This window comes from Copidosoma floridanum, unplaced genomic scaffold (genome assembly GCF_036245765.1).
Source record: "Copidosoma floridanum isolate Cflo_tuat_1 unplaced genomic scaffold, Cflo_Japanese_pri ptg000021l, whole genome shotgun sequence".
NCBI lineage: Eukaryota > Metazoa > Arthropoda > Insecta > Hymenoptera > Encyrtidae > Copidosoma > Copidosoma floridanum.
This window is the reverse complement of record NW_028321898.1, coordinates 21,127,588-21,153,134: the sequence shown is the minus strand read 5'-3', so window position 1 is coordinate 21,153,134 and position 25,547 is coordinate 21,127,588. Positions and strand designations below refer to the sequence as shown.

The 25,547-nt window shown below is 32.7% G+C and overlaps 1 protein-coding gene across 2 annotated transcripts in view; it reads left to right on the top strand.

Moving 5' to 3' along the window:
- LOC106645305 (uncharacterized) overlaps window positions 1–25,547 on the top strand; it is a 40,837-nt gene that overhangs the window by 7,645 nt on the left and 7,645 nt on the right. Inside the window, exon 1 of one of the 2 annotated variants that reach the window (XM_014361150.2) lies at window positions 24,090–24,239. The exons of the other annotated variant lie outside the window; for it this stretch is intronic. Coding sequence (XP_014216636.2) covers window positions 24,238–24,239 — 2 coding nt within the window. The 5' untranslated portion in view covers window positions 24,090–24,237. Of the gene's footprint in view, window positions 1–24,089; window positions 24,240–25,547 lie in introns of those variants that run through there. 2 annotated transcript variants of the gene reach the window in all.

Here is a 25,547-nt window from a genome sequence, read left to right as displayed (position 1 = left end):
TTACTCGAATGGTACTAAAGATTCAGGCATTACTAGTAATTTTTTTAAATATCCAAGTTAAATTACAACTAAGCAACATTGACAGTAGGCAATATGCTTTTTTTCGATGAAACTTCTCATTTATAACTGTTAATGTGTCATTTTTATTTGGCGTGATCAATAAATGTCAATGAATTTAAAAATAGACTTTCATATCAAATCGGCCAAATAAAGTTTTTTTTACTACTGCATTCCAATGCATATACCGACGTGAGCGGTAAAATATTTTGAATCTAAAAATTGAGGTTCAGAGATTCACGTTTAAACAACGGCTGTCTTTGAAAAAGTTTCATTGGCGATTTAAAAAAGATTCAAAAGGTATTCAAATGCAATTCAATTGCGATTCAACCATCATTTAATGGTAATTTGAATCTTGAATCTATCAGACTACAGATAAAGGCCCCATTCACTCGAACTGTTACTCGAATGGTACTAAAGATTCAGGCATTACTAGTAATTTTTTTAAATATCCAAGTTAAATTACAACTAAGCAACATTGACAGTAGGCAATATGCTTTTTTTCGATGAAACTTCTCATTTATAACTGTTAATGTGTCATTTTTATTTGGCGTGATCAATAAATGTCAATGAATTTAAAAATAGACTTTCATATCAAACCGGCCAAATAAAGTTTTTTTTACTACTGCATTCCAATGCATATACCGATGTGAGCGGTAAAATATTTTGAATCTAAAAATTGAGGTTCAGAGATTTACGTTTAAACAACGGCTGTCTTTGAAAAAGTTTCATTGGCGATTTAAAAAAGATTCAAAAGGTATTCAAATGCAATTCAATTGCGATTCAACCATCATTTAATGGTAATTTGAATCTTGAATCTATCAGACTACAGATAAAGACCCCATTCACTCGAACTGTTACTCGAAGCCGTACTAAAGATTCAGGCATTACGAGTAATTTTATTAAATATCCAAGTTAAATTACAACTAAGCAACATTGATAGTAGGTGAATAGATAGCATTGGTGAATAGAATACCAACTATTTTTTACTGGATTTATTAAAAAAATAATTTCTTGGGCGAATAAGCACGTGCGATTATTGGAACCCAACAAGTTTTCAGTAGATTTGTCAGTAATATCTGCCTTTAGGCGAGTAAGCATCAGTCATGAGAAACCCAACAGATTTTGGGTGATTTTATTAATAAAATAATCTTTTTGACGAGTAACCATCGGCGATTAGAATCCTCAGAGATTTTTTGTGGATTTATCAATAGAATAATGTCTTAGGCAAGTAAGCATCGGTGAATAGAAACTCAACAATTTATTAGTGGATTTATTATTACAATAATTTTTTAAGCGAGTAAGCATCGGTGATACGAAACCCAACAGTTTTTGATAAAATAATCTCTTTGGCGAGTGAACATCGGCGAGTAAAATCCTAGTAGTTTTTAGTGGATTCATCAATAAAATAATCTTTCAAACAATTGAGCATCAGGGATAAGACACTAAATGGGTTTCCAGTGGATTATTTAACAACATCTGCCTTTGGGCGAGCAAGCGGTGGTGATACGGAGCCCAACATATTTTTTGTGAATTTATTAGTAAAATAAGCTTTTACGCTAGTGAGCATCGGCGACAAGGAATCATACAGTTGTTTAGTATATTTATTCAGAAATCTCCTAAGAGATTAATTTTGTAAATAAATTCCCTAAAAACCAGTTAGGTTTCTGATCCCTAAAGCCTACTCGCCTCAAAGATTTTTTTTAAATTTAATTCCCAAATAAACAGTTGACGTTCTAATCGCCGACGCTTACTTGTTTAAAAGATTATTTTATTAATAAATCCAGTGAAAAACAGTTGGGTTTCTAATCGCCGATGCTTACTCGCCTCAAAGATTATTTTTTTAATTAATTGTCAAGTAAACAGTTGGGTTTCTAATCGCCAATGCTTACTCGCCTCAAAGATTATTTTTTTAATTAATTGTCAAGTAAACAGTTGAAGTTCAAATCGCCGACGCTCACTCGTTTAAAATATAAATTTATTAATAAATCTAGTGAAAAACAGTTGGGTTTCTTATTGCCGATGCTTACTCTTTTGAAAGATTATTCTATCAATAAATCCAGTGGAAAACAATTGGGTTTCTAATCGCCGACGCTTAGTCTTTTAAAAGATTATTTTATTAATAAATCCAGTGATTATTAGTTGGATTTTCAATCATTGATGCCTACTCGCCTCAAAGATTATTTTTTTATTTAATTCCCTAATAAAGAGTTGACGTTCTAATCGCCGATGCTTACTCGCCTCAAAGACTATTTTTTTAATTAATTGTCAAGTAAACAGTTGAAGTTCAAATCGCCGACGCTCACTCGTTTAAAAGATAATTTTATTGATAAATCTAGCGAAAAACAGTTGGGTTTCTTATCGCCGATGCTTACTCTTTTAAAAGATTATTTTATTAATAAGTGGAAAACAATTGGGTTTCTAATCGCCGATGCTTACTCGTTTAAAAGATTATTTTATTAATAAATCTAGTGAAAAACAGTTGGGTTTCTAATCGCCGATGCTTACTCGCCTCAAAGATTATTTTTTTAATTAATTGTCAAGTAAACAGTTGGGTTTCTAATTGCCTATGCTTACTCGCCTCAAAGATTATTTTAATATCTAATTTCCAAAAAAACAGTTGGGTTTTTAATGACCGCTGCTTACTCACCAAGGCAGATATTGTTAATAAATATACTGATAAACTATTGGGTTTCTTATCGCCGATGCTTGATTGCTCAAAAGGTTATTTAATTAAATTAAATTTTTTTTGTGATTCAAGATTCAAATCCTAATTGAATCGTTATTATTTCTTGAATCTTTGAATCCCGTGGACAGCCCCTCGATTGCACGGCTGAAAGTGAGAAGCCTCAGATCGTCCGTTTATCGATAATACACGCCTATTTGCGTCATGTGCTATTAAACTTGGCCAAGAAAAGCGTGTTGCATAAGCTGTTGAAGGTAATTGGATCTTTCCGAGGGTTTTTTCACTCATGACATTAAAAAAATTCAACTACAATGAAAATGATTAGTTATTGAAAAACCAAACTAAAACTTTTTTTTTAATCATCCATAAAGATTTTTTTTTTTTTTTTTTTTTTTTTGTGGAATCGCTCGTATACGCTCACTGATCTCAAATTTAAAAGATTACATCAGCCAGTCTGTCTCGCGTACGTCTTTCTTTGATTAAAGCTCAAATCGCGCGTATACCACCACAACTTGGATGCACTCACGTACACACCAAACATTACATAAATATAAATTTAATACGAGGAAAAACACGACAAACGTCTGGGAGCTATCGCTTCAACAATATAAGCTATGCGAATACTAATTGATTTTTGCCATTACGGTATATTCCACGAATAATTTACGCACATGCATTTTTTTGTACCTCATCTAAATACAATATCGGTATTACGACGTCAAAATACAATCGTTTCTGCATAAAAACGCTCGCACGACTTGCCCGTGCAATTTTCCATTTTTACATTCTTTAATATCGCCCGAGAAGACATGAAACCCACTTTATTGGACCGACCTACAATTGATCGCTGGTGAAATAACTTTTGCTTCATATTACGTTTAACGATTCGGGCAATCGTGGGAAGCCTGATATTTCGTCCCCGCACTAAACTCACTGCAAAGCAGCTTTTTGGTTACGAAAATTTTCTCGCAAGAACTCGCTTAAAGTATTTTTAAACGTGTGCTCTTGAAAGCTCCACGTTGCCATGTGTATGAAGAGACACTTTGAATAGTTCCGTCAGTTCTACAAATAAATGGTTGTGACACTCATAACTTTATTCAAAATCAAATTTAACCGCGAATAACTATAGCATCATTAAAAGCGTTTGAGGTTTTAACGAAATCTTGTACTTAGTTTGTATAACATACTTAAATTTTTAATAATATAGCTGTATTACATAATTCGGGCTCTTCGTGCACACGTATCGGTGTCATATTTCTATATTCTTTGTCTGTGCGTATCATTAGATAAATTTAGAAATCATAATACGGATTTAGGGTCTAGAGCTTGTTACTCTACATGTTGTATGTGACAACCGTTATTAAGTACGCAAAAAAGTATTGATCTCGTGGAATTTTTCGTGGTTTAGTAGAAGAAAAAAAATGCATAAATTTTGTCTTGACCATCATGTCGGTGCTATTAAGGACGTTCGGTAGTGATTGAATTTTCCAACGAATTTTTCTGAAATTTTGACCAGACGTTTTTATTGTTGTTACAATAAAGCAGTCAAAATTTAAAGAGGTTCCTCTGTTTCGTTTTCGAGATATTGAATTTCAAAGTTAAGTCATTTTAACACTATCGCTTATGGGAGAACTGACTAAATCACAGTTTTAAGCAAATTGGGCCAGTGAATTTGGCCAATTTTTTTATATGTTACAGATAATGTTATTAATTTGATGTATACCAAGTTTTGCGACGATCGTCTGATTCGTTTATAAATAAAAAATTAAATAAAAGCTCGACCGAAACGCAACGGCAACGTCGCAAGTGGCGGGAAATTCAAAATGTTCCAGGATGTTGATCAGTAAATATCTCAATATTATTGTAGATATTTATGCATTCACGCATAAAATACAAGCTTACGTGTGTGCGTGAGTGTATGTACAGAACGCCCACCCCTTCCCATAAAAAACAATAAATGTTAATAACACGCTATTTATTTTTTTTTTTTAAATTCAAATTTATTATTTCTTCTTAAGATACAATTTTTTTGCACATTACAAAATCACATGCTCATAGTTTGAATCACTCATCTTAGAAATCATCCTACTTATCTGACATCCCATGCTGTATGAGACTTGTCAAGTCATTTAAAAATTCAAGTATTTTATTTACACTGGTAGCTCTTTTGATTAAAGGGCTTTGCCCATTTATTAGAAACGATCTTAAACCATCATTACCTTCCATAAATTTATCAACAATAATATTAAAATCTACTTTATTTTGACTTAGATTTTTAATCACTGTTTTGGGAATGATAGACGACATGGGGGAAAAAGTTGGCGAATACATTTTTTCATCAGAAATTCTTTGAATTTTCGCAAGAACATCTTTTACGGAAAAGAGTGTAGAGTGTGCAGAGACACCTGATGCGTGTACATGAACACTCACACATTTAAGACCCGTACGACGTTGCCAAATCTTCATTCATCGCTGGTTTCCCCTCACCGCGCAAATGTTTCCCCCCGCTAACACTACCGAACGTCCTTAAGTCCCTTGACTGTGGTTCTCAACCTATATAATTTAACAGATGATCAATAAATTCCACAGTAATTATTGTTTACTAACATTAATTATAAGTAAAATATTTTCAAAGAATAATAAAAATACTAATACAAGATATTTTATTCAAATTCGATAAAGTCTAAGAATTTGAGAATAACTTTATCGCTATGTAGGTATACTAAAAGCATGAAAAATCATATAAAAATCAAGTCATTCACTAAACGGCTTAGCAAATGGTCCAAAATTTTAATACATTATTTTTGATGATATTTGAAATAACCTACTAGTTTTAAAAAAAAATCTCTGTCGTGCGATTTTGCCACTGGGTTATCAAACCAGCAATTAAATTTTTTTGAAAAAAATTACTTCTAGAACTAAAACAAGGCTTGTGAGATAAACGTTCAATTGTTTTTAAGGAGGTTCCAGCGAAACTCTTAAGATGGTTCTTCACCTAACCCATTTACTTAAACTTACAGAGAAACTTGGAGGGATTGTTATTAAAGTTATAAGACATCTTCTCTTAAAATTTCAAGTCCCTTTATCAGTCAAATTTTTGAAAACAAGTCAGTCAAAAAATGCACTTTTAACATGTATTCTTATGTAGGTTACTTTTCCATACTACGATATCATGTAATATCTCGTAAAGTAGACTTAAGATCCTAATAGAAAAAGTTTTTAGTGAAAGAAGAACTTTTCAGCTTTCTAATAATATAACAAAAGTATGGGCTAATCAGGGAAATAGTATACGATATTTAATCGTAAACGTGATCAGTTGTCGATCATGCGAAAATCGGCGGCAACGTCTGCTTGAGTAGGAGCGTACATGCCATTTTCAGAACCTTGCGTCAAAAAAAATTTTTTTCATAACTCTTACTCTGACTTTATTAGCACGTTTATTTGTATGTAAATGCAATGATATTATAGTCAAGTGCCAGTACAACATATTTTATGTTGCAAATAATACGCTAATCGAAAATTAGAAAACCACACGGTCCCGTGTCGCTTTGATACGACACCATCGTGAAGAACCACCTTAAGTCAGCTAAGACTAGCTGAAAAAATTAATTGAAAATAGCATTAAATATATAATTTAAGGTTGTTCGAAACATACAGATATTCTGAAGATTTAGCAATAGAATAACTAATTTATTAACTGAACGTTAATGCAGTTTTTGTGGTGACTGTAGTTATGTGATTTAAAAATTTTTCCGATTATGATGCGTTGATTGAAGGTCACAACCTTTAGTTACTCAGCTTTATCACTGAACAACTTATTTCATATAAAAGTACAATTTTAATCATCACTTTTTCGAAATATATCTGTTCAACTTGTCTGAAATCTTGCTCAGTGATGCATTTCAATATTATTAACACCTGTACGATGTTTTAAAAAAATTGTAACAAACTAAATGGGCGCTAGACCTTTCTTTAATGAAGCATGTTGAACAAATCTTTCCTTGAACGATTTCAGTAATTAAATCGAGAGTAAACGTTCTACAATTACTCAATATATATGTATATAAGGAATTTATTAACGCTCTTTACAAAAAGTAGCACAACTCGGTAATTGTAAAAGTATTAGCATGCAATATTATTGATTCACATTAAGTGTATAACTTGCAACTGAATATTTGTTTGATATATAGTTACGAAAATGAGTATCTGTTGGTGAGATTATTTTTCATTAACCCACTCCATTGAACGTGTATGTTTGTATACGTTTGTATAGCTCGTCTTTGTGGGATTGTGGGTGCGAGTTAAAAGTGTGTATGTGATGAATGTGAGTGCCAGATATACACGTAAATGTGTATGTTCTACATGATATCAGCGGAAATTTTTAAGGCGTAGCTAAGAACTGGAATGAAAGAAGATAAGCTTTTATTTTATTATCATTGGTTGCTGGAGTTGACGAGCCTCCAAAACTTTTTTTTTCACGTTATGCTCGTGGGTATAGGTACGTACCATATACTGCATATTTATTTTTTTACAAACAACTTTCTTTAATGCAAATGATGCTTGGAATTTTTTTAATTTAAAAGTTTTTTGTATCTACTTGTTTTGTGTTACATTTTGTCTGTTTTGAATATTTTCTTAGTACAAACTTGATCATGTTTTATCGTGATTAAAATGACATTCAAATCGTGCTGAAAATATATGTAATGTGTATATGCCTTTAATATGCCGTAATGATTTCTAAATGATGATGTGTTTTGTCATCAAAAGCCGCTAGACTGTATCGACCAATTGATTAAACATATTTTTGATAAGCTTATCGCTATTCTGCTTCACTACGGCGGTGATAAACTCTTTGCTGTTTTTTTTTTTTTTTTTTTTTTATAGATATACTCGTGAATTAGTTTGTGTATTAAAATCGTACTTCCAACACTTTTGCTTTCAGATGAAGGAAGTTTCGTACTTTCGTATCAGTAAAAAATAAAGTTTTTTCTTAGAAATCTACCAAAGATGTTTCTCATAGTATTTAAGATAAAAATACATCGTTCCAAAAACATGTATCTCTCACAATGTAAATGTGCGCGCGCACGGGTGTTACAAGCGTGTAATAAAAACAGCTTTTTTTTATTATGTATCATTCTAGTAGGCACTTTCGGTTTTTGTCTTTTTTATTAAAGATAAAAGATTTTTTTTTTTATTTCACTTGTATCTCGGAAACCTGTCCAGAGATTTTAATTATTACTAATTATTTGTTGATTGATTGTTTATTTTTTAGTGTAGTGCAACCTGAAAATAAAAGTATAGATTTTTTACTTCATTAATAGTTTGAAAACAATATTTTCACTTTCATAAAACTGTTTTTTATTCCATTGTATCTTTTTTACACTGATAAAAAATATCAACATTAAATCATGAGCAGTAGACAAACTAAGTTTCAGTATAATTTTATTTTCAACCAGTTAAAAGTGTAGCTGGGTAGCTCCATAAAACAACTCAAGAATAAAAATATCATTTTAACTGGAAACCAGAAAATCAATATTCGTTCATTGCGAGGTTCATTGTTTGTTTATTATCTACTTTACTGTTTACTTTGTTTAATATCTATTTTTTATCAACCAAAAAATTTTCGTAGAATAAAAATCTTATAATTAAAAATAAGAATAAATACTACTAAATACTGAACTTAATAAATTGGGTTATTGTAACTGAAGTATAGAATATTTTTTCTCGTATTTTTCGACACAAAAAGGGGAGAGAAGATCTTGAGAAAGCTTTGTGCTAATTTACTGACAGTGGCTTTTTTTATTTCTTTTGAAGAAAATAAAATTTATCAGTGAATAACAGTAAAATACGACTAGCCGTTAGTTCTCTCTTTTTAATTTTAATTCATTTATCTATGATTTTTTTTGTTTGCAAAAAGCGTTTATATACATGTGGCAACAGTTTCCACTTCGAACTATCCATTGAAGCATATATATGTGTGATAAAAGTGTTGTACACATTTTTAATATTACTTTAGATGATACTACGTCTAGGGTTCGTAAAAATACGCTTATGAACATCAATTTGCTTGAAGATTGATTTACTGCATCAACTTTGCCTATTCGTACAGTTAGCAACTATATGCTTGTGGAAAAAAATTGCCCTTACTTTTTCCGTATAAAAATTTTTTCCAATGAGTATGCGTCGTCGTGTATTAAAATGTGAATAGAAAATCACGGGCTGGAATTCAACTTCGAATCACCATATGTATTAATATAGGTGTGTGCATTGATATGTCCAAAGAATTGCGCAAAAGCATTGCTGATAATCGTTGTCGACGACTGCAGAATGGGATCATGCAAATGGTTATCCATACACACGCTTGCTTTATTATATTTATCGTGAAAAGAAGTCGTGCTGCAAGTTCATTAGCAAGTGCTCTCAAAAGGGTTATGGAGTATGTAGTTATCATTTGTTGCTGATAAATTGTTCTGGATAAATTTGAGTTTTTTGATCAAACATAATTTTCATTGTTATTATGCGTTCTTTGTTTAATAGTTACAAATATGTATCGTATTTGTATTCTTTGGTGTTTTACGCTTTTGCGTTTACGTTTCATTCCTCAAAATAAAAAAAGGTCATAATAATAACCAGGGAACCAGCTCTAGCTAGTTTTTAAACTGTATCCGTCTTGAATAACAACCCAGCTGAGTGGATTAAATTGAAAAAGCAGGTATCAACTGGTTTGCTTAGGTAAACCAGTAATTGTTTGCGCGAACTGTAATTTGAATTTCGAAGCAGTTAACCTTGCCTCCCTCTTTCTTTCTCTCTCTTTCTCCCTCTCTATATCTCTCTCTCTCTCTTTAAATAAGTTGAGCGATTTTTTACTGCATCATGCTTTTCGTTAACATTTGTACAATCCTGATAGGCCAGATGGGGTTTTACCCTAAGGTCATAAATAAAAACCTTCAACCTTCAACCTTCTTTAAATAAGTTGAGTTCTTAATTTTTCTCGTTGATATTTTTAGGACTCCAGCTTTGAAAGTGTACGTGCCATGTTGAAAATGTGTATGTACATTTAAGATTGAGCACGAAAAAAACACGCTTAATGTATGAATTTCGTGTAACGATACGATACAATTGCTGGATTCATAAAAGTTTTACGAATTTACATAACATTTAGAGAGGTCATTGGTAAAGTTATCACACCGCACTTAATGTAGTTCTTTCGTGAAATTATTATGAACAGAATGGCATGAAATCTTAAGGAATCATTTATTGAGTTACAATACACTACCCCTTAAAATTTTAGAGTAGCCTGACGAATATAAACGCAAGAAAATGATGAATGAAAATTAAATTCGAAACATGTGCTCTTATGGCAACTAAGCATTTTTTACTGAAAGTTGTAGCCTAGTTATTTATTTACTCAACATAATTAAGTAAAAAAACTGACACAATCAAGCTTGTGCAATTCCAAACATACCGCTATCTAGAAATATACGTGTTGACGGACTTAATCAAAAGATATTAAAAGAAACACAGGCATACATTTTCGTGGTCGGCTTTTATGGCTTTACATGATTTTTTTTCATGGGATATGATATATCTCGATGAATAAAAAATGTTATTCTCGCAAACATATCTAATAAATGATAATCATATTGATATTAACATAATTTTTTTTTCTTATAAAAAATCGACCTTTAAAATGAGCATGATTAAAGTGTATCACCAATTTAAGTGCTGTAAATTAATTTTTTTTAATTTTCCTCTAAAGAAAACAGATGTTATATCGAAGTATACATATCGATGGCTCGGTAAAAGACAGAATCAACTCAGAAAATTAGTGAAAAAGAAGCCAACTCCAATTTGGGTTAAAAAAACAGTCAACTTAGATTCGGGTTAAAGAAGCAGCCAGCTCGGGAATAATTTTTTTTTATCAAGTTTCGTCATGGCAGCACTGACATTTCCATTAAAAGTATACTTACCCAACTAAATGAACAGAGATTTTTAAGTATTCAATATTTCAGAGAAATATTTTATGTTTGTAATAGAGCACACTATACTTATTTATTTGTGTGTTCTACTAATCTGCTGCGATCTTACATTATCATTGTAACGTGACGTCAAGTATCTTTCTTCGTCGGAGGCGTCGATAGAAGGGAAAGAAAATTTTTACGCTCAAATGCGACTAACTTCAAGGACTGAACTTTTAGTCAATGAGAAAAAAATCTTTTTGAGACTTTGACATAAGTACTTATATTTAAAAAATGATGTCTCAAAGCCATAGCTATATTTTGCAAATCATAATATAACGTTAAGAGAGCGTCGGTCGTATAGGTTATGCTAATCGAAATATGCTTTATCGTTTCCTATTTTTCTCATAATTTGCTTAAAAACTTTAAGGAAGTTTTAAAAATAGGTTTGAAATGAACCATAAAAAAGCGCTGAGCTGAGCTGTTGATTTAAAAAAAGTCTGACTTAAAAAAAAAGTTTCTAACGTAACCTGTAAAACGAAGTCCATGGTGTGTAGATAAGTTACAAAACAATTTTTTCCTTTACTTAACACTTAGTGTCTATGAGACATTCTTGCCTGCTGCTCCGTAGAAACAATGCTTACACATGCGATCTTACTCACATGGACAAGTAATAAAAAAGTAAAAATGGGTTTTGTAACTTATGAAACTAGAACAAATTTTATTTTACCGATACTTGGTTGACTTTCTTAAAACAGTTGTTGACCTCTCCAAATACAGAAGGTTCTCAATACTTATTGGAATAATTTCCAACATAACTCAACCATGTTGCTCCATATATTTCCACAGTAAAAAATTTTTTTGTAAATTTACAACATTTATTATTGGGAATAATTTCGACCCATATTAATTGTAGTTAATTAAAAAAAAATTAGTAATATTACAATATGCTCTGTAAGTTAACTATGTGGCTTGTAATACGAAGAGAAAGGCGTTTGAATGTTATTTTTACAAACGGAATGGGTACTTTACAATATCGCTTGTAAATTTACGAGGTGACCTGTAATTTTTGAATACTAAAACAATAACGTTATGCACTATATGTACAACATATTTATTTAAAATCCACACTGTCTATTCGCACTAAATCCACGTAATTACGTGGATGGGCGCTATGCACTTGAGCCCACCAAAAGATGAAAGTATCTAGATGAATTTGGTGTGTAATAATGTAAGTAAACATTCAAAATAAAATCATCTATTTATTTGGGTACCCACACTTTTATAACTAGCTACAATTTACTTTTAAAAAATACTTTTAATACTGTAATATAGTTACATGTCATTTGTCAAATATGTATACGTATATGTTCACAACAAAATAAATGTTATACGTCGATAAATGTATTTGCTCACTGTCAACATTACACATTACTTCTGTAATAAGGAGAAACACTCTTCACAAAAGTGAACAAATCCATTTTTCCTTTATTATATTCTTCTCTTGCTAATGCTAATCAAGCGTAGGGAAGAATCTCGCTCGTACTAGCTGTACGACGTTCAGGACGATCAGAATTTCGAACTTTAATTATATTTTCCTCTTGTAGCTCTAGTAAAGTATCGGAAAAGAGAAAAATATTTGGATGTTCGTTGTAAAACATGTCATTAAAATGCGAGTGAAATGACTCGCATGTATTTGTAGTTCGTTCTGTGGTAATGTTCGCAGATGCCCATAATTTGGGAGGATACAACGCGGATGCTTCTAAACATTCTAGCTTAAAATATTGACAAAATTGTTAGAGATCCAACTGTTCGTTTAAGAATGTATCTGATGAAATTAACTGTTTAATCATACAATTATGTATGACTCCATCTCCATTCGAAATTACTTCAATCCCTTCTTTTGGAATCCCTAGCCATTGCATAATGGTTTATGAGCTTCTGATGAAATGTTTTTTCAGCGAAAACATTTGAACTTTTTTTTTATTACTAATCCAATGGCTTTAGTACAGCGTCCTCTAGGTCGACCACGTTCCTTTGCTTTAGTATTGTTAATTTTTTTTATTGCACCACTTGCAACACTGGACACACCACTCACGACATCTGAGAAATTTTCTTCTGGAGTTGATGTGGATCCTTTCTTCGGAGAAGAAGATTGTTTACTTCTGACGATACCATTGGCTTCATTGACTTCATTCAATTCTTCCACGGAAGCTGCTTTACCATTCTCAGTTAGTACTGTTTTTAAAATTTCTATTGGATCGTGGCGTTCTTCGTCCAAAGGAAAATCGTCTACTAATAACTGTTTTTCAATAGACTCACTCAAAACGTGAATCTCATCATGCTTGTCATCTCTTTGCATCTAAACATTAATCGATTAGAATGATCACTTTATCAATTTTTCATAATTACAAATTACATCTTGTAGTAAATATTGTATCTAATATACAGGAAAATAAATAAAACTGATATTTCAAATAATTTTTACATAAACTTCATCTATTTAATTTTATGACGTAGAAACATTTTTGCTCAAAAATTCGTTGTGTGAACAAAAACTTTTTAATTTTATTGTGGATAAACATATTAGTTATTATTTTGTAATTTAAATTATAGTTGTAAATAAATAAATAATTCATTCAAAAATTACCGTATCTTTGTTAGTAGCGGTAGTCACATCGTCTACTGCTGTATTTTCCTCAAAAAGTTTTTCACGGATTTCAATTTAAGGAACAAGAACTTTGAGTTCCTCAGCCATTAATTGTTCATCCTGAAAATCTTACTACTAATCTTATCTTACTAATATATAAAGCAAAGTCGCTAAAACCATTGTAATCGCTAACCGCGAAAACTACTGAACCGATTTTGCTGAAATTTTGCACACTGATTCAAGATACTTCCTAGATGGTTTAAGTATAGTTTTTATCTTAAAAAATTTAATAACAATAGCAATAAATGAGCTCAAAGTGTTGCAAAAATACGCCAGCTTTTCACTTTAGTTCAGTAAAATCCACTAGGTGGCGTCGACATAAAATCGAGGCTACCTGCAACAGAATTAAATAAGTGTGGTTATAATAAGCCGGAGCGTTTCGATGACTGATGCAATCATGCTTCGGCAGTTCAACAAGCTGCATGGAGAATGTTGCTGATGGTCTTGCAGCTGGATATCCCGGTTACGGACGACACTCTTCCGTAAAAGGGAAGGGACCTAGGTTTTCATTCACCCAGAATCTCAACGAGTGCAATAAAAAAAAAATTCATTCCAACCGATGACGTCTCTGGCATAATACCAGGAAAAATATCTAGCCAGTTGTGTGGCAGTCCTACCATCCCGCCTGGTGCAGTCAGAGAATTTTTGGCTACAAATATAAGCCAGGAAGAACAGCTCTGAGGGGCACGGGCAGCCACAACGGCTACCTTCTTAGTCGTCGCGTCCCCAACGCGCTTACCCACATGTTCCCATCTAACGATGAGCGGTTGGTTATCTGAAGGACGACCTGAAGACCTAAGACGAGATATTCTTTGGTCAGCGGCGTATCTCCCTCCATCACAGTCTCCGTACATCGAGACTCCCAGGGTAAAAATCAAGCTACCTGTACCCAGCTCTTCATCATCAGGAATAATAATAAAGAATAGCCTGGAAGTTTTACCACTGGCGCTTTTTAGGGCCATTATAAGTATTTACGTTCCCTACTTAACCATCAATTTCATCGGTTCTTTTTAGGGGCCACCTAAGTGTGAACTACCTTGCCAACAAATACATTTTTACTACCATTTCCGGAAGCGATTTGTCGACTAAAAAACTATATTAACTAAAGACGGGCACTATTAAACCAAGTCAGCTATTCACTAGCAGACGTCATCTGCGGAGTTGTTCTTTGCAAGGCTGGAAAACCCGGTAACCGACGACCCCGTATGTATTACCCTCTCGACTCTCAGCATTCAACCAGGAATCACTGATCCTCTCCAAGGTCTGCGCTGGGCAAACCTATAACAGCCATGAAGGAAAAAAAACTTGAGCCAACGGGATATATAGCCTCCACTGGACAAGTATCACTAACCAATCTCCCCATCTAAGATCACCAAAACAACTGAATCTGCAAATAAAAAAGGTGCTTTAGACACCAACGTCTTCGACGTTATACCGGGAGACGTTGGAAAAGAGCACTACAACGAGCCCCAAAGCTTCGGACTTTGTAATTTTTCTTCCGATCAGTCTGGGTCTTCAACAGCAGGCCAGAGAACCCTGAGGTATCCAGGCAGTCACAATTGCTGTTAACTGAAGTCAAGAAAGAGTTTACTTAATAAGCTCACCGGTCTTTTTTAGGGCCATCGGACGTCGAACTACCTTGCCAACAAATATATTAGAACTTAACAAAGTTGACAGAAAACAGCCTTTAGGGGTCACAAAAATTTTAAGCATGCCAAAAGTCGCAAGAGGGTGAATTGGAAGAAAAACTTCAAATGTATCTAATAAATACAATTTTACTTAGGCGTCAAGAAACTGACGCAGAAAATTTATCGAGATTGGTACAGCAGCGTCAAAATCGACAAATAAAGAATCCATTACGTGAGAGATCAGCTTTTCATTGTACCCTCACAGCAATCTCTGAAATCTTTAAAGATCCTACTTCAGATTTTTAAATAAGTAGGAATAGTACATTACGCCACTAGAGCGCAAAGTGTCACTTTACGCCCGCCGACTACTTTGGGCCCGTGGGCAGAAAAGTACTTTGCGCCCTAGGGCCTAAAGTAGTCGAAGGGCGCAAAGTTCGCCCAAGGGTGCAAAGGCTTGCGCTCGAGTAGCGTATATTATTTTTCTCCTTAAGGGTGCAAAGTGAGGTTATTAACTCTACACGTATAATACAAAAATTAGTTTATAAACCTCAAATTATAATTTAATTGATTTTTTTCCTTTTTAAAAAATAAACAAGTGATTTTTTATAAAAATGTTTTTATTTATTACAAAATGTTCACTTTTTACACATTGAACTAATTTTTTAACTAATTGTTCACAATTTACAATTACATCAGGTACAAAATGTTTTTTTAACTTTTAAATTAGTTTTTAAATTAATTATTTACAATTAAATCAGGTAAATAACATCAAATAAAATTTTTAAGTAGATCAACATTTGATAATTAATATTATAATAACAAATTTAAAAAAATATCAACCCCTTTAAAAGTATTAACATTAAAATGTTATGTTTAAATGAAAAGGTTTAGAGGTAGCTGTATTTGAGCTAGAATTAGAGGAATTTATATTTATTGTTACATTTTTGATGGCTGCTGCAGTAAAAGAGTCACAAGAAATCTCATCCATATTAATACTTTTAGGCGTGTCTTTTCATGACGTTTCAGCTGAGTCAGTGATGTTGACTATTTGAGGAACTATACTGGAATCACTTAGTTTCACTTGTTTTGATGATGTAGGCTGATTGTTGTCTTTTATTTCAACAATATCGGATACAATTTTGTCACACAGTTTTCGTTTGTTGTTTATAGAATCAACTATGTAGCCTTCAGCTACTTTTGTTGATTTCCATCCTCCATGGCGTTTAATTTCTACCTTATTTGCTCCAGCATCCGCTAACAGAGTCGTTGAAGTTCTTCGAAGGCTATGAGAAGTGTACAATTCAGGTTGAGGTAAATCTAACCATTTAGCAATTTTGCCGGTGTAGTCACCGAGTCCATTTTTACCGACAACCTGTCTGGTGCATTTTCCATTCAGATATTTTAAAAACAGATTGTCAGGAACAAACTTATCTGACTTGGGTCTCAAATTTATATAATTTACAATTATTGTACGGAATGGTTCATTCACCGTGAAAGTACGAACTATGTGAGTTTTCGTTTTGGATAGTGTAATTATTAGATGTGATTCTTTATCTTGGACGTCACTCATACGTAGATCATGGAGCTCTTGTCTTCGACAAGCACCTGTGAGGCCCAGTATCAGAGCTACCTGTATTTTTAAAGTTAGTTAGTAAATAATCTTTAAAAATACCTATTTTAGTATTAAATAAAAGAGCAGTTATCACCTTGATACCAAGAAAATCTTTGTCTGGAGCTTGAAACAGGAACTTCTTCAACTCATTCGTGCTTTTTTGGATTTATATCCAGTGTTTAATTTCTTTATAAAACTTTTTAGCTTGTGATATTTGCTTATGTCAACATCTTTTTCTGCATGAATTATTGGTCGGAGCATTGAAAATTTCGACCATAAAGAGGGAGGTGCATAAGATTTGCTTAAATCATTGAAATAAGCCAGAAGTACTGTTTCAGAAAACGAATTGGTGCCTTTTTTATCATCCATTTGATGAATACCTGATATGCAGCTTTGTACTTTGTTTTGGAAGCGACTACACTTGTAGTCGGGTAACTTTTTTTTACGGACCCTGTCTCTTTCTATGTATACCATGCAGTATTCTCAGAAACCTCATTCTAACCCAGTAAACGAAAGTCTGAAATTTCCCTTATTGGACCAATTAAAATTAAAGAGTATTTGATAGTATTAAAGAATTACGTAATAAAAACAGTCAATAGTAAAGTAAAGTTACCTATTATGAGCCACTTACTCACTACCTTTTTGGAATCATGGTCATTGTAAAATAATAATACGTTTTCTTTTAATACTTCCGATACCTTCTTGAAGCGCTAGACTTATCAAATGTGTACCAATAGTAATAATTGTGAAAAAGAGTGTTGAAAAGATTGAAATTCAGAAAATGTCGACATTCTTTTTGTATGTATTATGGGCCTCTAATTTATTTATGTCACTCTGGCCCATAATCTTTGTCCACATTATGGGCCACTTTTAAAAGTTATTACACACAAATAAATCACACTTATTTTTTATTCCTTGTGATATTTAAATTAACAAATGCTTTTAAGTAAGATATATTTCAATTTATTTTCACCCAACAGGATTACTTTACTTGGCTTAAAGTTTTTATGTATTCTTGTGGCACATAATATATATTTTATAGGATTTTACATGAGTCCATATTATGGACCACCACATTGGCCCGTCAGCATTGGTATATAAGTATACTGAAAGTAAACAAAGATTCAATTTTATCGTCGTTTTAGGTTAACTTATTTCTTGATTTTGACAAGTTATTCGTGTTCTGAGGTATGTAAATGTCTTCTTCAGCTTCATAAATGTGTACAAAATATTAAAAAACAAAAATACTATTGGTGAATTGCTTAAAACAATGATAAAGTTGCTTATTATCCATGGCCCATAATATGGACATGCTTTGATGGACCGTGAAAATGTGTGGGCCACCTTGCTAGTACCGGCCCGTTATATATACAAAAAGAAATGATATCGTCCATAAGTTAGGCCACTATTTTATTCAAAAAATTTGATTTTTAATTTTTGAAAAACTAAGATTATCACGTGAATCTACAAGCTTCAAGCTACTTGCAACGTTATCATAACATTACCTACAAATTTCTTGTTATTTAATAAATTGCAGTTTAATGAACGTGGTCGAGAGCCTATGATGCACTTACTGTCCCACAACGCCTGTTATATGCCCCAACTTTATAGATACGAGATTCATCTTTTTTTTATGATAAAAAACTTTTCAAAAATATACTAGTAAATAAGTCATTTTAAAGTGTGAGACTTGAATTTTCAGGTCCACTGATTTTCAAGACAATAAAAGTGACTTAAATCCTTTATTTTTGACGATTAACGTATAGGTGGCCCATAATATGGCCGGTGGCTCAAAATAGGTACCTTTACCTTATACACGGGTAAGAAAAACAATTTAATTAGTAACTAACTTTTGATACTTGACTGAAATAGTTTCAAGAACTTTTCTAGGAGTATGTACTTTCCAACACCGAGTGTAATATTATTTATCAAGGAAGGGAAAATGGAGCATGTGTCACATATTACATGGTATTATGAAAAGTGGAAGCCAAAAATGACTATTGGTTAGGCACATAATGTATGTTTGACAAAAATACCTTATTCTAGTACTCACAGTTTTGTTTTCTGGCCATTTCCTTTGCTGATAAACTTTCCAGATTTGCGACATTGATACACTTCGTATTTATAAGGAAACTCAGAATTTTCTCCACCATTAATTCGAGAATCAAATCTCGACAACTGATGCTGAGTTGCTTCTTGGTAATTGTCTAAGGCTTTCAAGAAATCTTCACGTTCCTTAAAACTTTAGCCTTCATAAAACATAGCCTCTGTAGCACTTGCCATTTTGAACAGAAGCTACAACAAAAAAGTTATAACAAAAAACTTAAGTAATTACCTTATCAGATTTATAAGAAAAACTTTTTATTAGACGTTAATATGTATAATAATGTACCTTATAAGGTTATCAGCACGTGTGTGGCGAATGTTGTGAGTTGTAGAGCACTGAATAAGAAGAGCACGTATAAAGCATCGATCGCAAAAAAAAGACGTGATCTGTGTTTCTCGCAAATTATAATAGTGTCGGAACTGCCGGAAGTCGGAAGCGTCGGTACTGCCGGCAATATTTAGGTATGTTCGGTCTAACAACTCTGAGTGCCCCGAGACTCTTGTGCTGTACAAACGTATATGTAATAGTACGTTTTATTTTAGTACAGGTAATCAATTTAATTGGTGTTTACTTGATGAAAATTTATAATATAAAGGTGATGATTACAAAAAATGTAGTGCAATTTTAAAATAACTTTAAATTTAAATTGAATAGCGGCGAATCATTAAAATCAATTTAAGACATCACAGAGCCATCAATGCCATCATGTATTCATGTGGCTTCCATACATACACACACACGAATCGGACCGATTCTGTGCAAGCATCGTGTTTTATTTTTAACTTTCCAATTTTTGAGCTGAACAGATCGGTTGACGTGTTTGGCCCAGTTGTTACAACCCCAGAGTTTTAAATATTTTTAAAGTGTACCCATGTTTAAATAATCTGATGAAGTACTTGCAGGAATATAAGATTCCAGGTTTATGGCTGCTATCGAGTGCATAAATAAATATACTGCCATGTTAACATTGTTATTTATATGTTGAGGAGGAAGACCGTGGAGCAACACCTATTCATACAAGATCTTTAAGAAAAAGTATACTTTAATGTTAATAGCGATCGAGGATAACAATGGACGTACACAAATTGTCGGTATTCTCCGCAATGAAACAAAACCCGTTATGAAGTGGTTTATCCAGTCCTTTTACAAATCGAATTTAGAATCTTGTCAAAAAACTTTATGACTGACAAAGATCTTACCGAACGAAATGTAATAAAAAAGACCTTCGTAAATGCTGATTTATTTATATGTCAGTTTCACACTTTACGAACGTTCTCTAGGTAAATCTGCACTAACAAAATGAAAATAACTATTCAGGAAAGTGAATAAGCGTTAAGGATTATTGAAAAATTAGTAAAAAGTAACAGTGAAACTGAATATTTATATTATTATAATGAACTAAAACAAAAATCGCCATTTGTTATTTTAAATTATTTTGATAAAAATTGGGCACTGATTAAAAAAGAATGGACAAAGTACAGTATATTCAAATCCAATTTAGGAAACTTGACAAACAATAGAATTGGATGTTTAAATAGTAAACTAAAAGGTTTTCTAAATAAATGCAATTCACTTTGTCAATTCATCATCGATTTCTTTGAATGGAGCAAACATCGTTTAAATGAAGCTACTTATTCGGACATACAAAGAAAATTAAAAGAGGACGTAAATTCCTTAAATGGAACAAAATTAGACGAAATAAAATTAAAGTATAAAAAATTGCTTACTAATTATGCATTTTTAAAAGTTGAGGATCAGTCAATCAAGTTGGAATACGTATCTTTTTTCAAGATTGATTATAATCATAGAGAATGTTATTTTAATATAAAAAATACTGTCAATATCGCAACGCCTTATACTTATGTGCCAATGTATGGATCATTGGAGTATGGAGTTGTCTTATCGTCATATATTTTTGGCGTGTAAACTTTTCAATGAACCACTTTATGAGAAGCTCTTGTGTCACCAGCGATGGTGGGATACAGAATCTGTTAACAACGAAAAAGATTATACCTATATCGTAACTAATGAACTTCTAAGCAGTTCATACAAGAACAATATTCAAAAACTAAAATTACCAAAAAAATTGAGTATAAATGATAAAAGAAGAGAAATAAAATTGAAAACCGATGAAATAATTGATTTAATATCTGTTCAGAATGATAATAGGTATAGAAAAAACGTTAACATGTTGGATAAACTTATCAACTTACTAAAAGATAATCAAAACATACAAATAACTGCTGGTTCTAATGATACTGCTTTCAAAAATACTACAACAACTACATTACTCAAAGAATCATTCAAAGACTTACATCTAGAACATCGATTAGAAGATGACCAGAATATTAATTTAAAAAATGTTACAACTCCTAAAGCTCCTAAAATAATTGGAAAAGTCAGAGGAGCCCTTGACTGTCGCGTTTCGTTCAAGAAACGTTGTGCCAACACATACAAACCAAAAAAACAAAAAAATGTCAGCAAAGTGAATAAAGTAATAACATAATCTCCACTAAGTTCTTGTTACACTTACTCCCAAACAATGCATCATTATTCCATGAAAAATCAATTTTTCAAATCTAAAATGCAGAAGCACGTGACAACAAAATAACGTAACTATAAACATACATATCTGTAAGTACACGTGTCCCTTGGCTTATCTGTAGGCATTCGTGTCTCTAAGGATACGTTTCCATAAGCTAACGCATCCCTTGGCTTATCTGTAGGCATATGTGTCTCTAAGGATACGTATGTATAAGTATACGTGTCCCTTGGCTTATCTGTAGGCATACGTGGCCTTAAGGATACGTATCTGTAAGTTTACGTGTAAGTAAGGTTTTACGGAACTTTGAACTTGAACCAGCATGCGTGTATATATATACACAATTATACGTCAACGTAACTATAAGCTTACGCGTATGTTGTAGGTGTGTGCGTTTTTGTAAAGGACGTACGTAACAACGTATCCGCAGTCTTACGTATATTAATTCTTTTTTTATTTAAATCCACGTAAATACGTGTGTCAACTTCAATGTACGTGCCTGAACTTCAGTTCTCAAAGTGCTTGATAAAGTCGAAAATCCTAACCTCATATCCACGTAATTACGTGGATTTGGTGCGAATAGACACAGCGTAAATCCATTAGTATTGAATCAATTCAATAATCAGATATCGGTTTTATTTATTATCAATGTTCATTCATTGTCAAAAGTTCATTTAGCTTTATGAAACATCCATAACCTCATTTTGAAAAACACCAGTTCATTAAAACCCATATCTGATAGTACAAAAAGAAAATTACTTAGCGCCCCCATAAAATTAATAATTGACTTTAAACATAGATTTGGCTTATAGTGAACTCACTAGTGAACCATTGAAAGAAGTTTTACACTGGAAAATAAGAAATGAACTATGGTGTATTTGCCTTCGACGACGTCTTTCACTCTCTGCTTTATTCTCGTGTGGAATAGTGGAATGCGCGATTATGGAACTCACGAGTCACGACTACTAAGTACGCTAGTTCTTTTATAACACTAAACGTAAGCTTACTATTGCAAGGTATTTTAAATTACTACGTCGCTTGTAAAATGTATTACAACGTCACATGTAAATTAACTACACTTAATATGGGTCACATTTATTTCCAATAATAAATGTAGTAAAATTATTAAAATTTTGCAAAATTTACTAAATTTTTGTAATGTTACTTAATCAGTGGTAATTGTACACGGTTTCATATAGTGAATTTTTACAGATCGCTGGTAAATTTACAAAAAAAAATTTTACTGCGTATATCTGTAAGGTGGTATAAATACTGCAGACGCGTCCAGTCTATTCGCGGTTTTAAGTTTAAGTTAGTTTATTGGCTTTGTATTTTTTTACGTATGCCAGTCTATCGCGGTGTTAAGCGACAAGTAGTGCCGTCCTCTGCTGGTTGGAAGTTGAACCAATTCTACTAAGTATGTAGTTCAAATGGTATTGGTGACGAACAGTAGTAAACAAAAGCACCAATTTTTTTCGTCTTAAAATGAATAAGCAAAAGCCCCAGCGCTTTCCTTGTAGTGTGTCTAGCTGTGATAATAGTTTAAGTTTAAATGAAATTTTTTCATACTATACCGAATAATAATAGTATATTCGAAGATAATTAGATCAAGGCTTATAACATAACCAAAAAAGTCACTACTTCAACATTGGTTGGCAAAGGAAACATTTCAGAAAAGACAACCACTTTTGAAGTAATTTGATTATAATGTATGATATTTCTTATGTAAAAATTAAGGTCCTTCAGAGTCAGATATTGTTCACATTTTATAACCTATATACCTTAAAAATGTACTAAAACACCTACAATATGCTTACAGCTTCCTCCAGAACCAGTTGGGCAAGAACAGCTACAATAATATAATTATTAACTTCTTTCTCAAAGCTTATAGAGCTTATTTTAATCTCCAGCTCATATCGTTTTCCAAACCAGTTATTCGATTTCAAACATAAACAGACCACTTTTTTTTACGACGTTTGTAATTTTATGGTGAAATAAAAGATGTTTTGCATTTGCTACATTTTGTCCTTCAACGAATTTACGGGATCCTTCACCTACGTAATTGAATAAATTGAATAAACTTATGAAATACTTAATTCATGTTTTGACTCCATTCGTGCGTCTACAGTTTGAACTATACATTTAGTGAGCGCGCGGTGGCTCAGTCGGCTAGGTCGTAGATTGGCACGCGGGAGACTGTGGTTCGATTCCCGGGCAGTGCGACTTTTTCGGGCAAGTACCTCTGTGTATTTTCACATGTGCTTTTTCACCACGCGATGCTCCTTGAGGAGGGTTTAGGCAACCTCCTCGCAGCATAATTTCCTAATTTTCCCCTACCCCCCTCCCAGTAATGGGAGGCTTCCCATCCCTCGTCCCTTCCTTCTCACAAGTGCTAAGTGCCCTCAGTAGTGCCCTTTGTAAGAGCCGGATGTAAGGCACTATAATAAAGAAAAATAAAAAAACTATATACTTCGTAGTAGAATTGGTTCAGTTTTCAATCCATCAGGGCGGCGCTACTTGTCACTTAACACCGCTAATTCAAATTACACAATTTCGTAGTACTAACCGTAGATAGTATTCCATTAGCTGAATAAAAAGAACGATCTTCTAAGAGCATTACTGTATCGTGTAACATTATACTCTAGCTCCTATTGTCCCATTAGTTGAGATAAATAACGCGTGCAAACTAAAGAAGAAGAAAAAAAAAAAAAAAAAAAAAACTTACGAAAAAGACCTAATTTATCTATAAAAGAGAGTTGTACGACATACAGCAAAGAATTGATAACGTTAGCTTGCCTATACAAAATAGTGAAAGTCGACGAGATGGAAAGAAGACCAAGTGCAGTGTACTGTGTGCAAATGATGGATGCATGGAAATTAAGCCATTTCACTTGTGTTGTTTTGATGTAAAGTAAACATCGGAAAATCTATAGATTTATGTGAATTATATTGCCAATACAGCTCTTGCCTGGCTAATCGCGCTAGTGTCATTCTACTATATAGAGCGGCCATGCATGACACAGCGTGCTGTGTCAACTTTTTATTCAGGCTCACATTGGTCGAGATTATTTCAATGTTTCTTTCTGTGCTGTGACCCGCTCCTCTACACTGTAGGATAGGAGTTTAAGAAAAATCTTCCATTACAGCATGACGCATTTATATCTCCGCAACAGCCGTTTTTCATCCACTCCTACATCAAATTAGAAAGTGGTAGGCGTGCTTACAGAAGTTTGACTTCATTAAAATAAAATTTTTAACGCAAACAATAATTCCCTTTTGTATTGTATAAATCTTTTTCATAGTATAGATCTTGACAAATTAAATTTATTATTATTTTTTTTCCAAACATAGTCATTTCTAAACGATTCAACGTGGTTTCTCCTCTGTGAGCAAGTAATGTATACTCGCTCCTAGCGAGTCAAAATTCTTACATCTAAACAAAAGACTTAGAGCATATATTATATACATGCATATAGCTGCTTGTGATTGGCATACTTGGCACATTGGCAGGCTAGAAAAAGAACGACGATCCCCTCCTGCTGTTTCGTTCAGCCAATCACAAGCAGCTATGCGCATGTACCTAAGCCATTTGTTTACATGCGAGAATTCTTGCCTGATTTTGACTAGAAAGAGTTGACTACACTGCTTTACACACATGGGCACGTTCACGAACATGTATATATATATATCCATGCTAATAATTAATTCATGTTGTAACCTTCTACTTCTCTGAATTAAAAAAACTAAATGAATAAAAATAATTTTCTCATTTGAAATGTAATACTATTTTTCTATTTACTGCATATCTACTTGGCTTTATTTAAATTGGCACTTTTCACTGCAAACTATCAGGTCTCTAGGTACAAGAAAAATTACAGGTGCATTATATGCTTTTATTTTCTTTTTAATTACAAATATCTTGACTACTAAACACGAGATCTTTTTAAAATTTTGATAAAATATTTTAGAAACATTTAGCTATATCGTATTAGTTTTTTATAAAAAACTTAATTTTTTCCAACAAAATCTGAGAGCCCATGCATAACCTTTTAAAAAAAACCGACTTTAAAATTAAATAATTGTATTTTGTATACAAAATATGTTTAAGTTCTAAATCGATTTTTTTTAAGTTCAAAGTCGTATACGAGACTTAAGAATGGTCTAGAATTATGCGGAACGGGTATCACTTCATAAATTGCAACATACTTCATTTTCATCAAAATCTATTTAAAAAAAAGTTCATGACC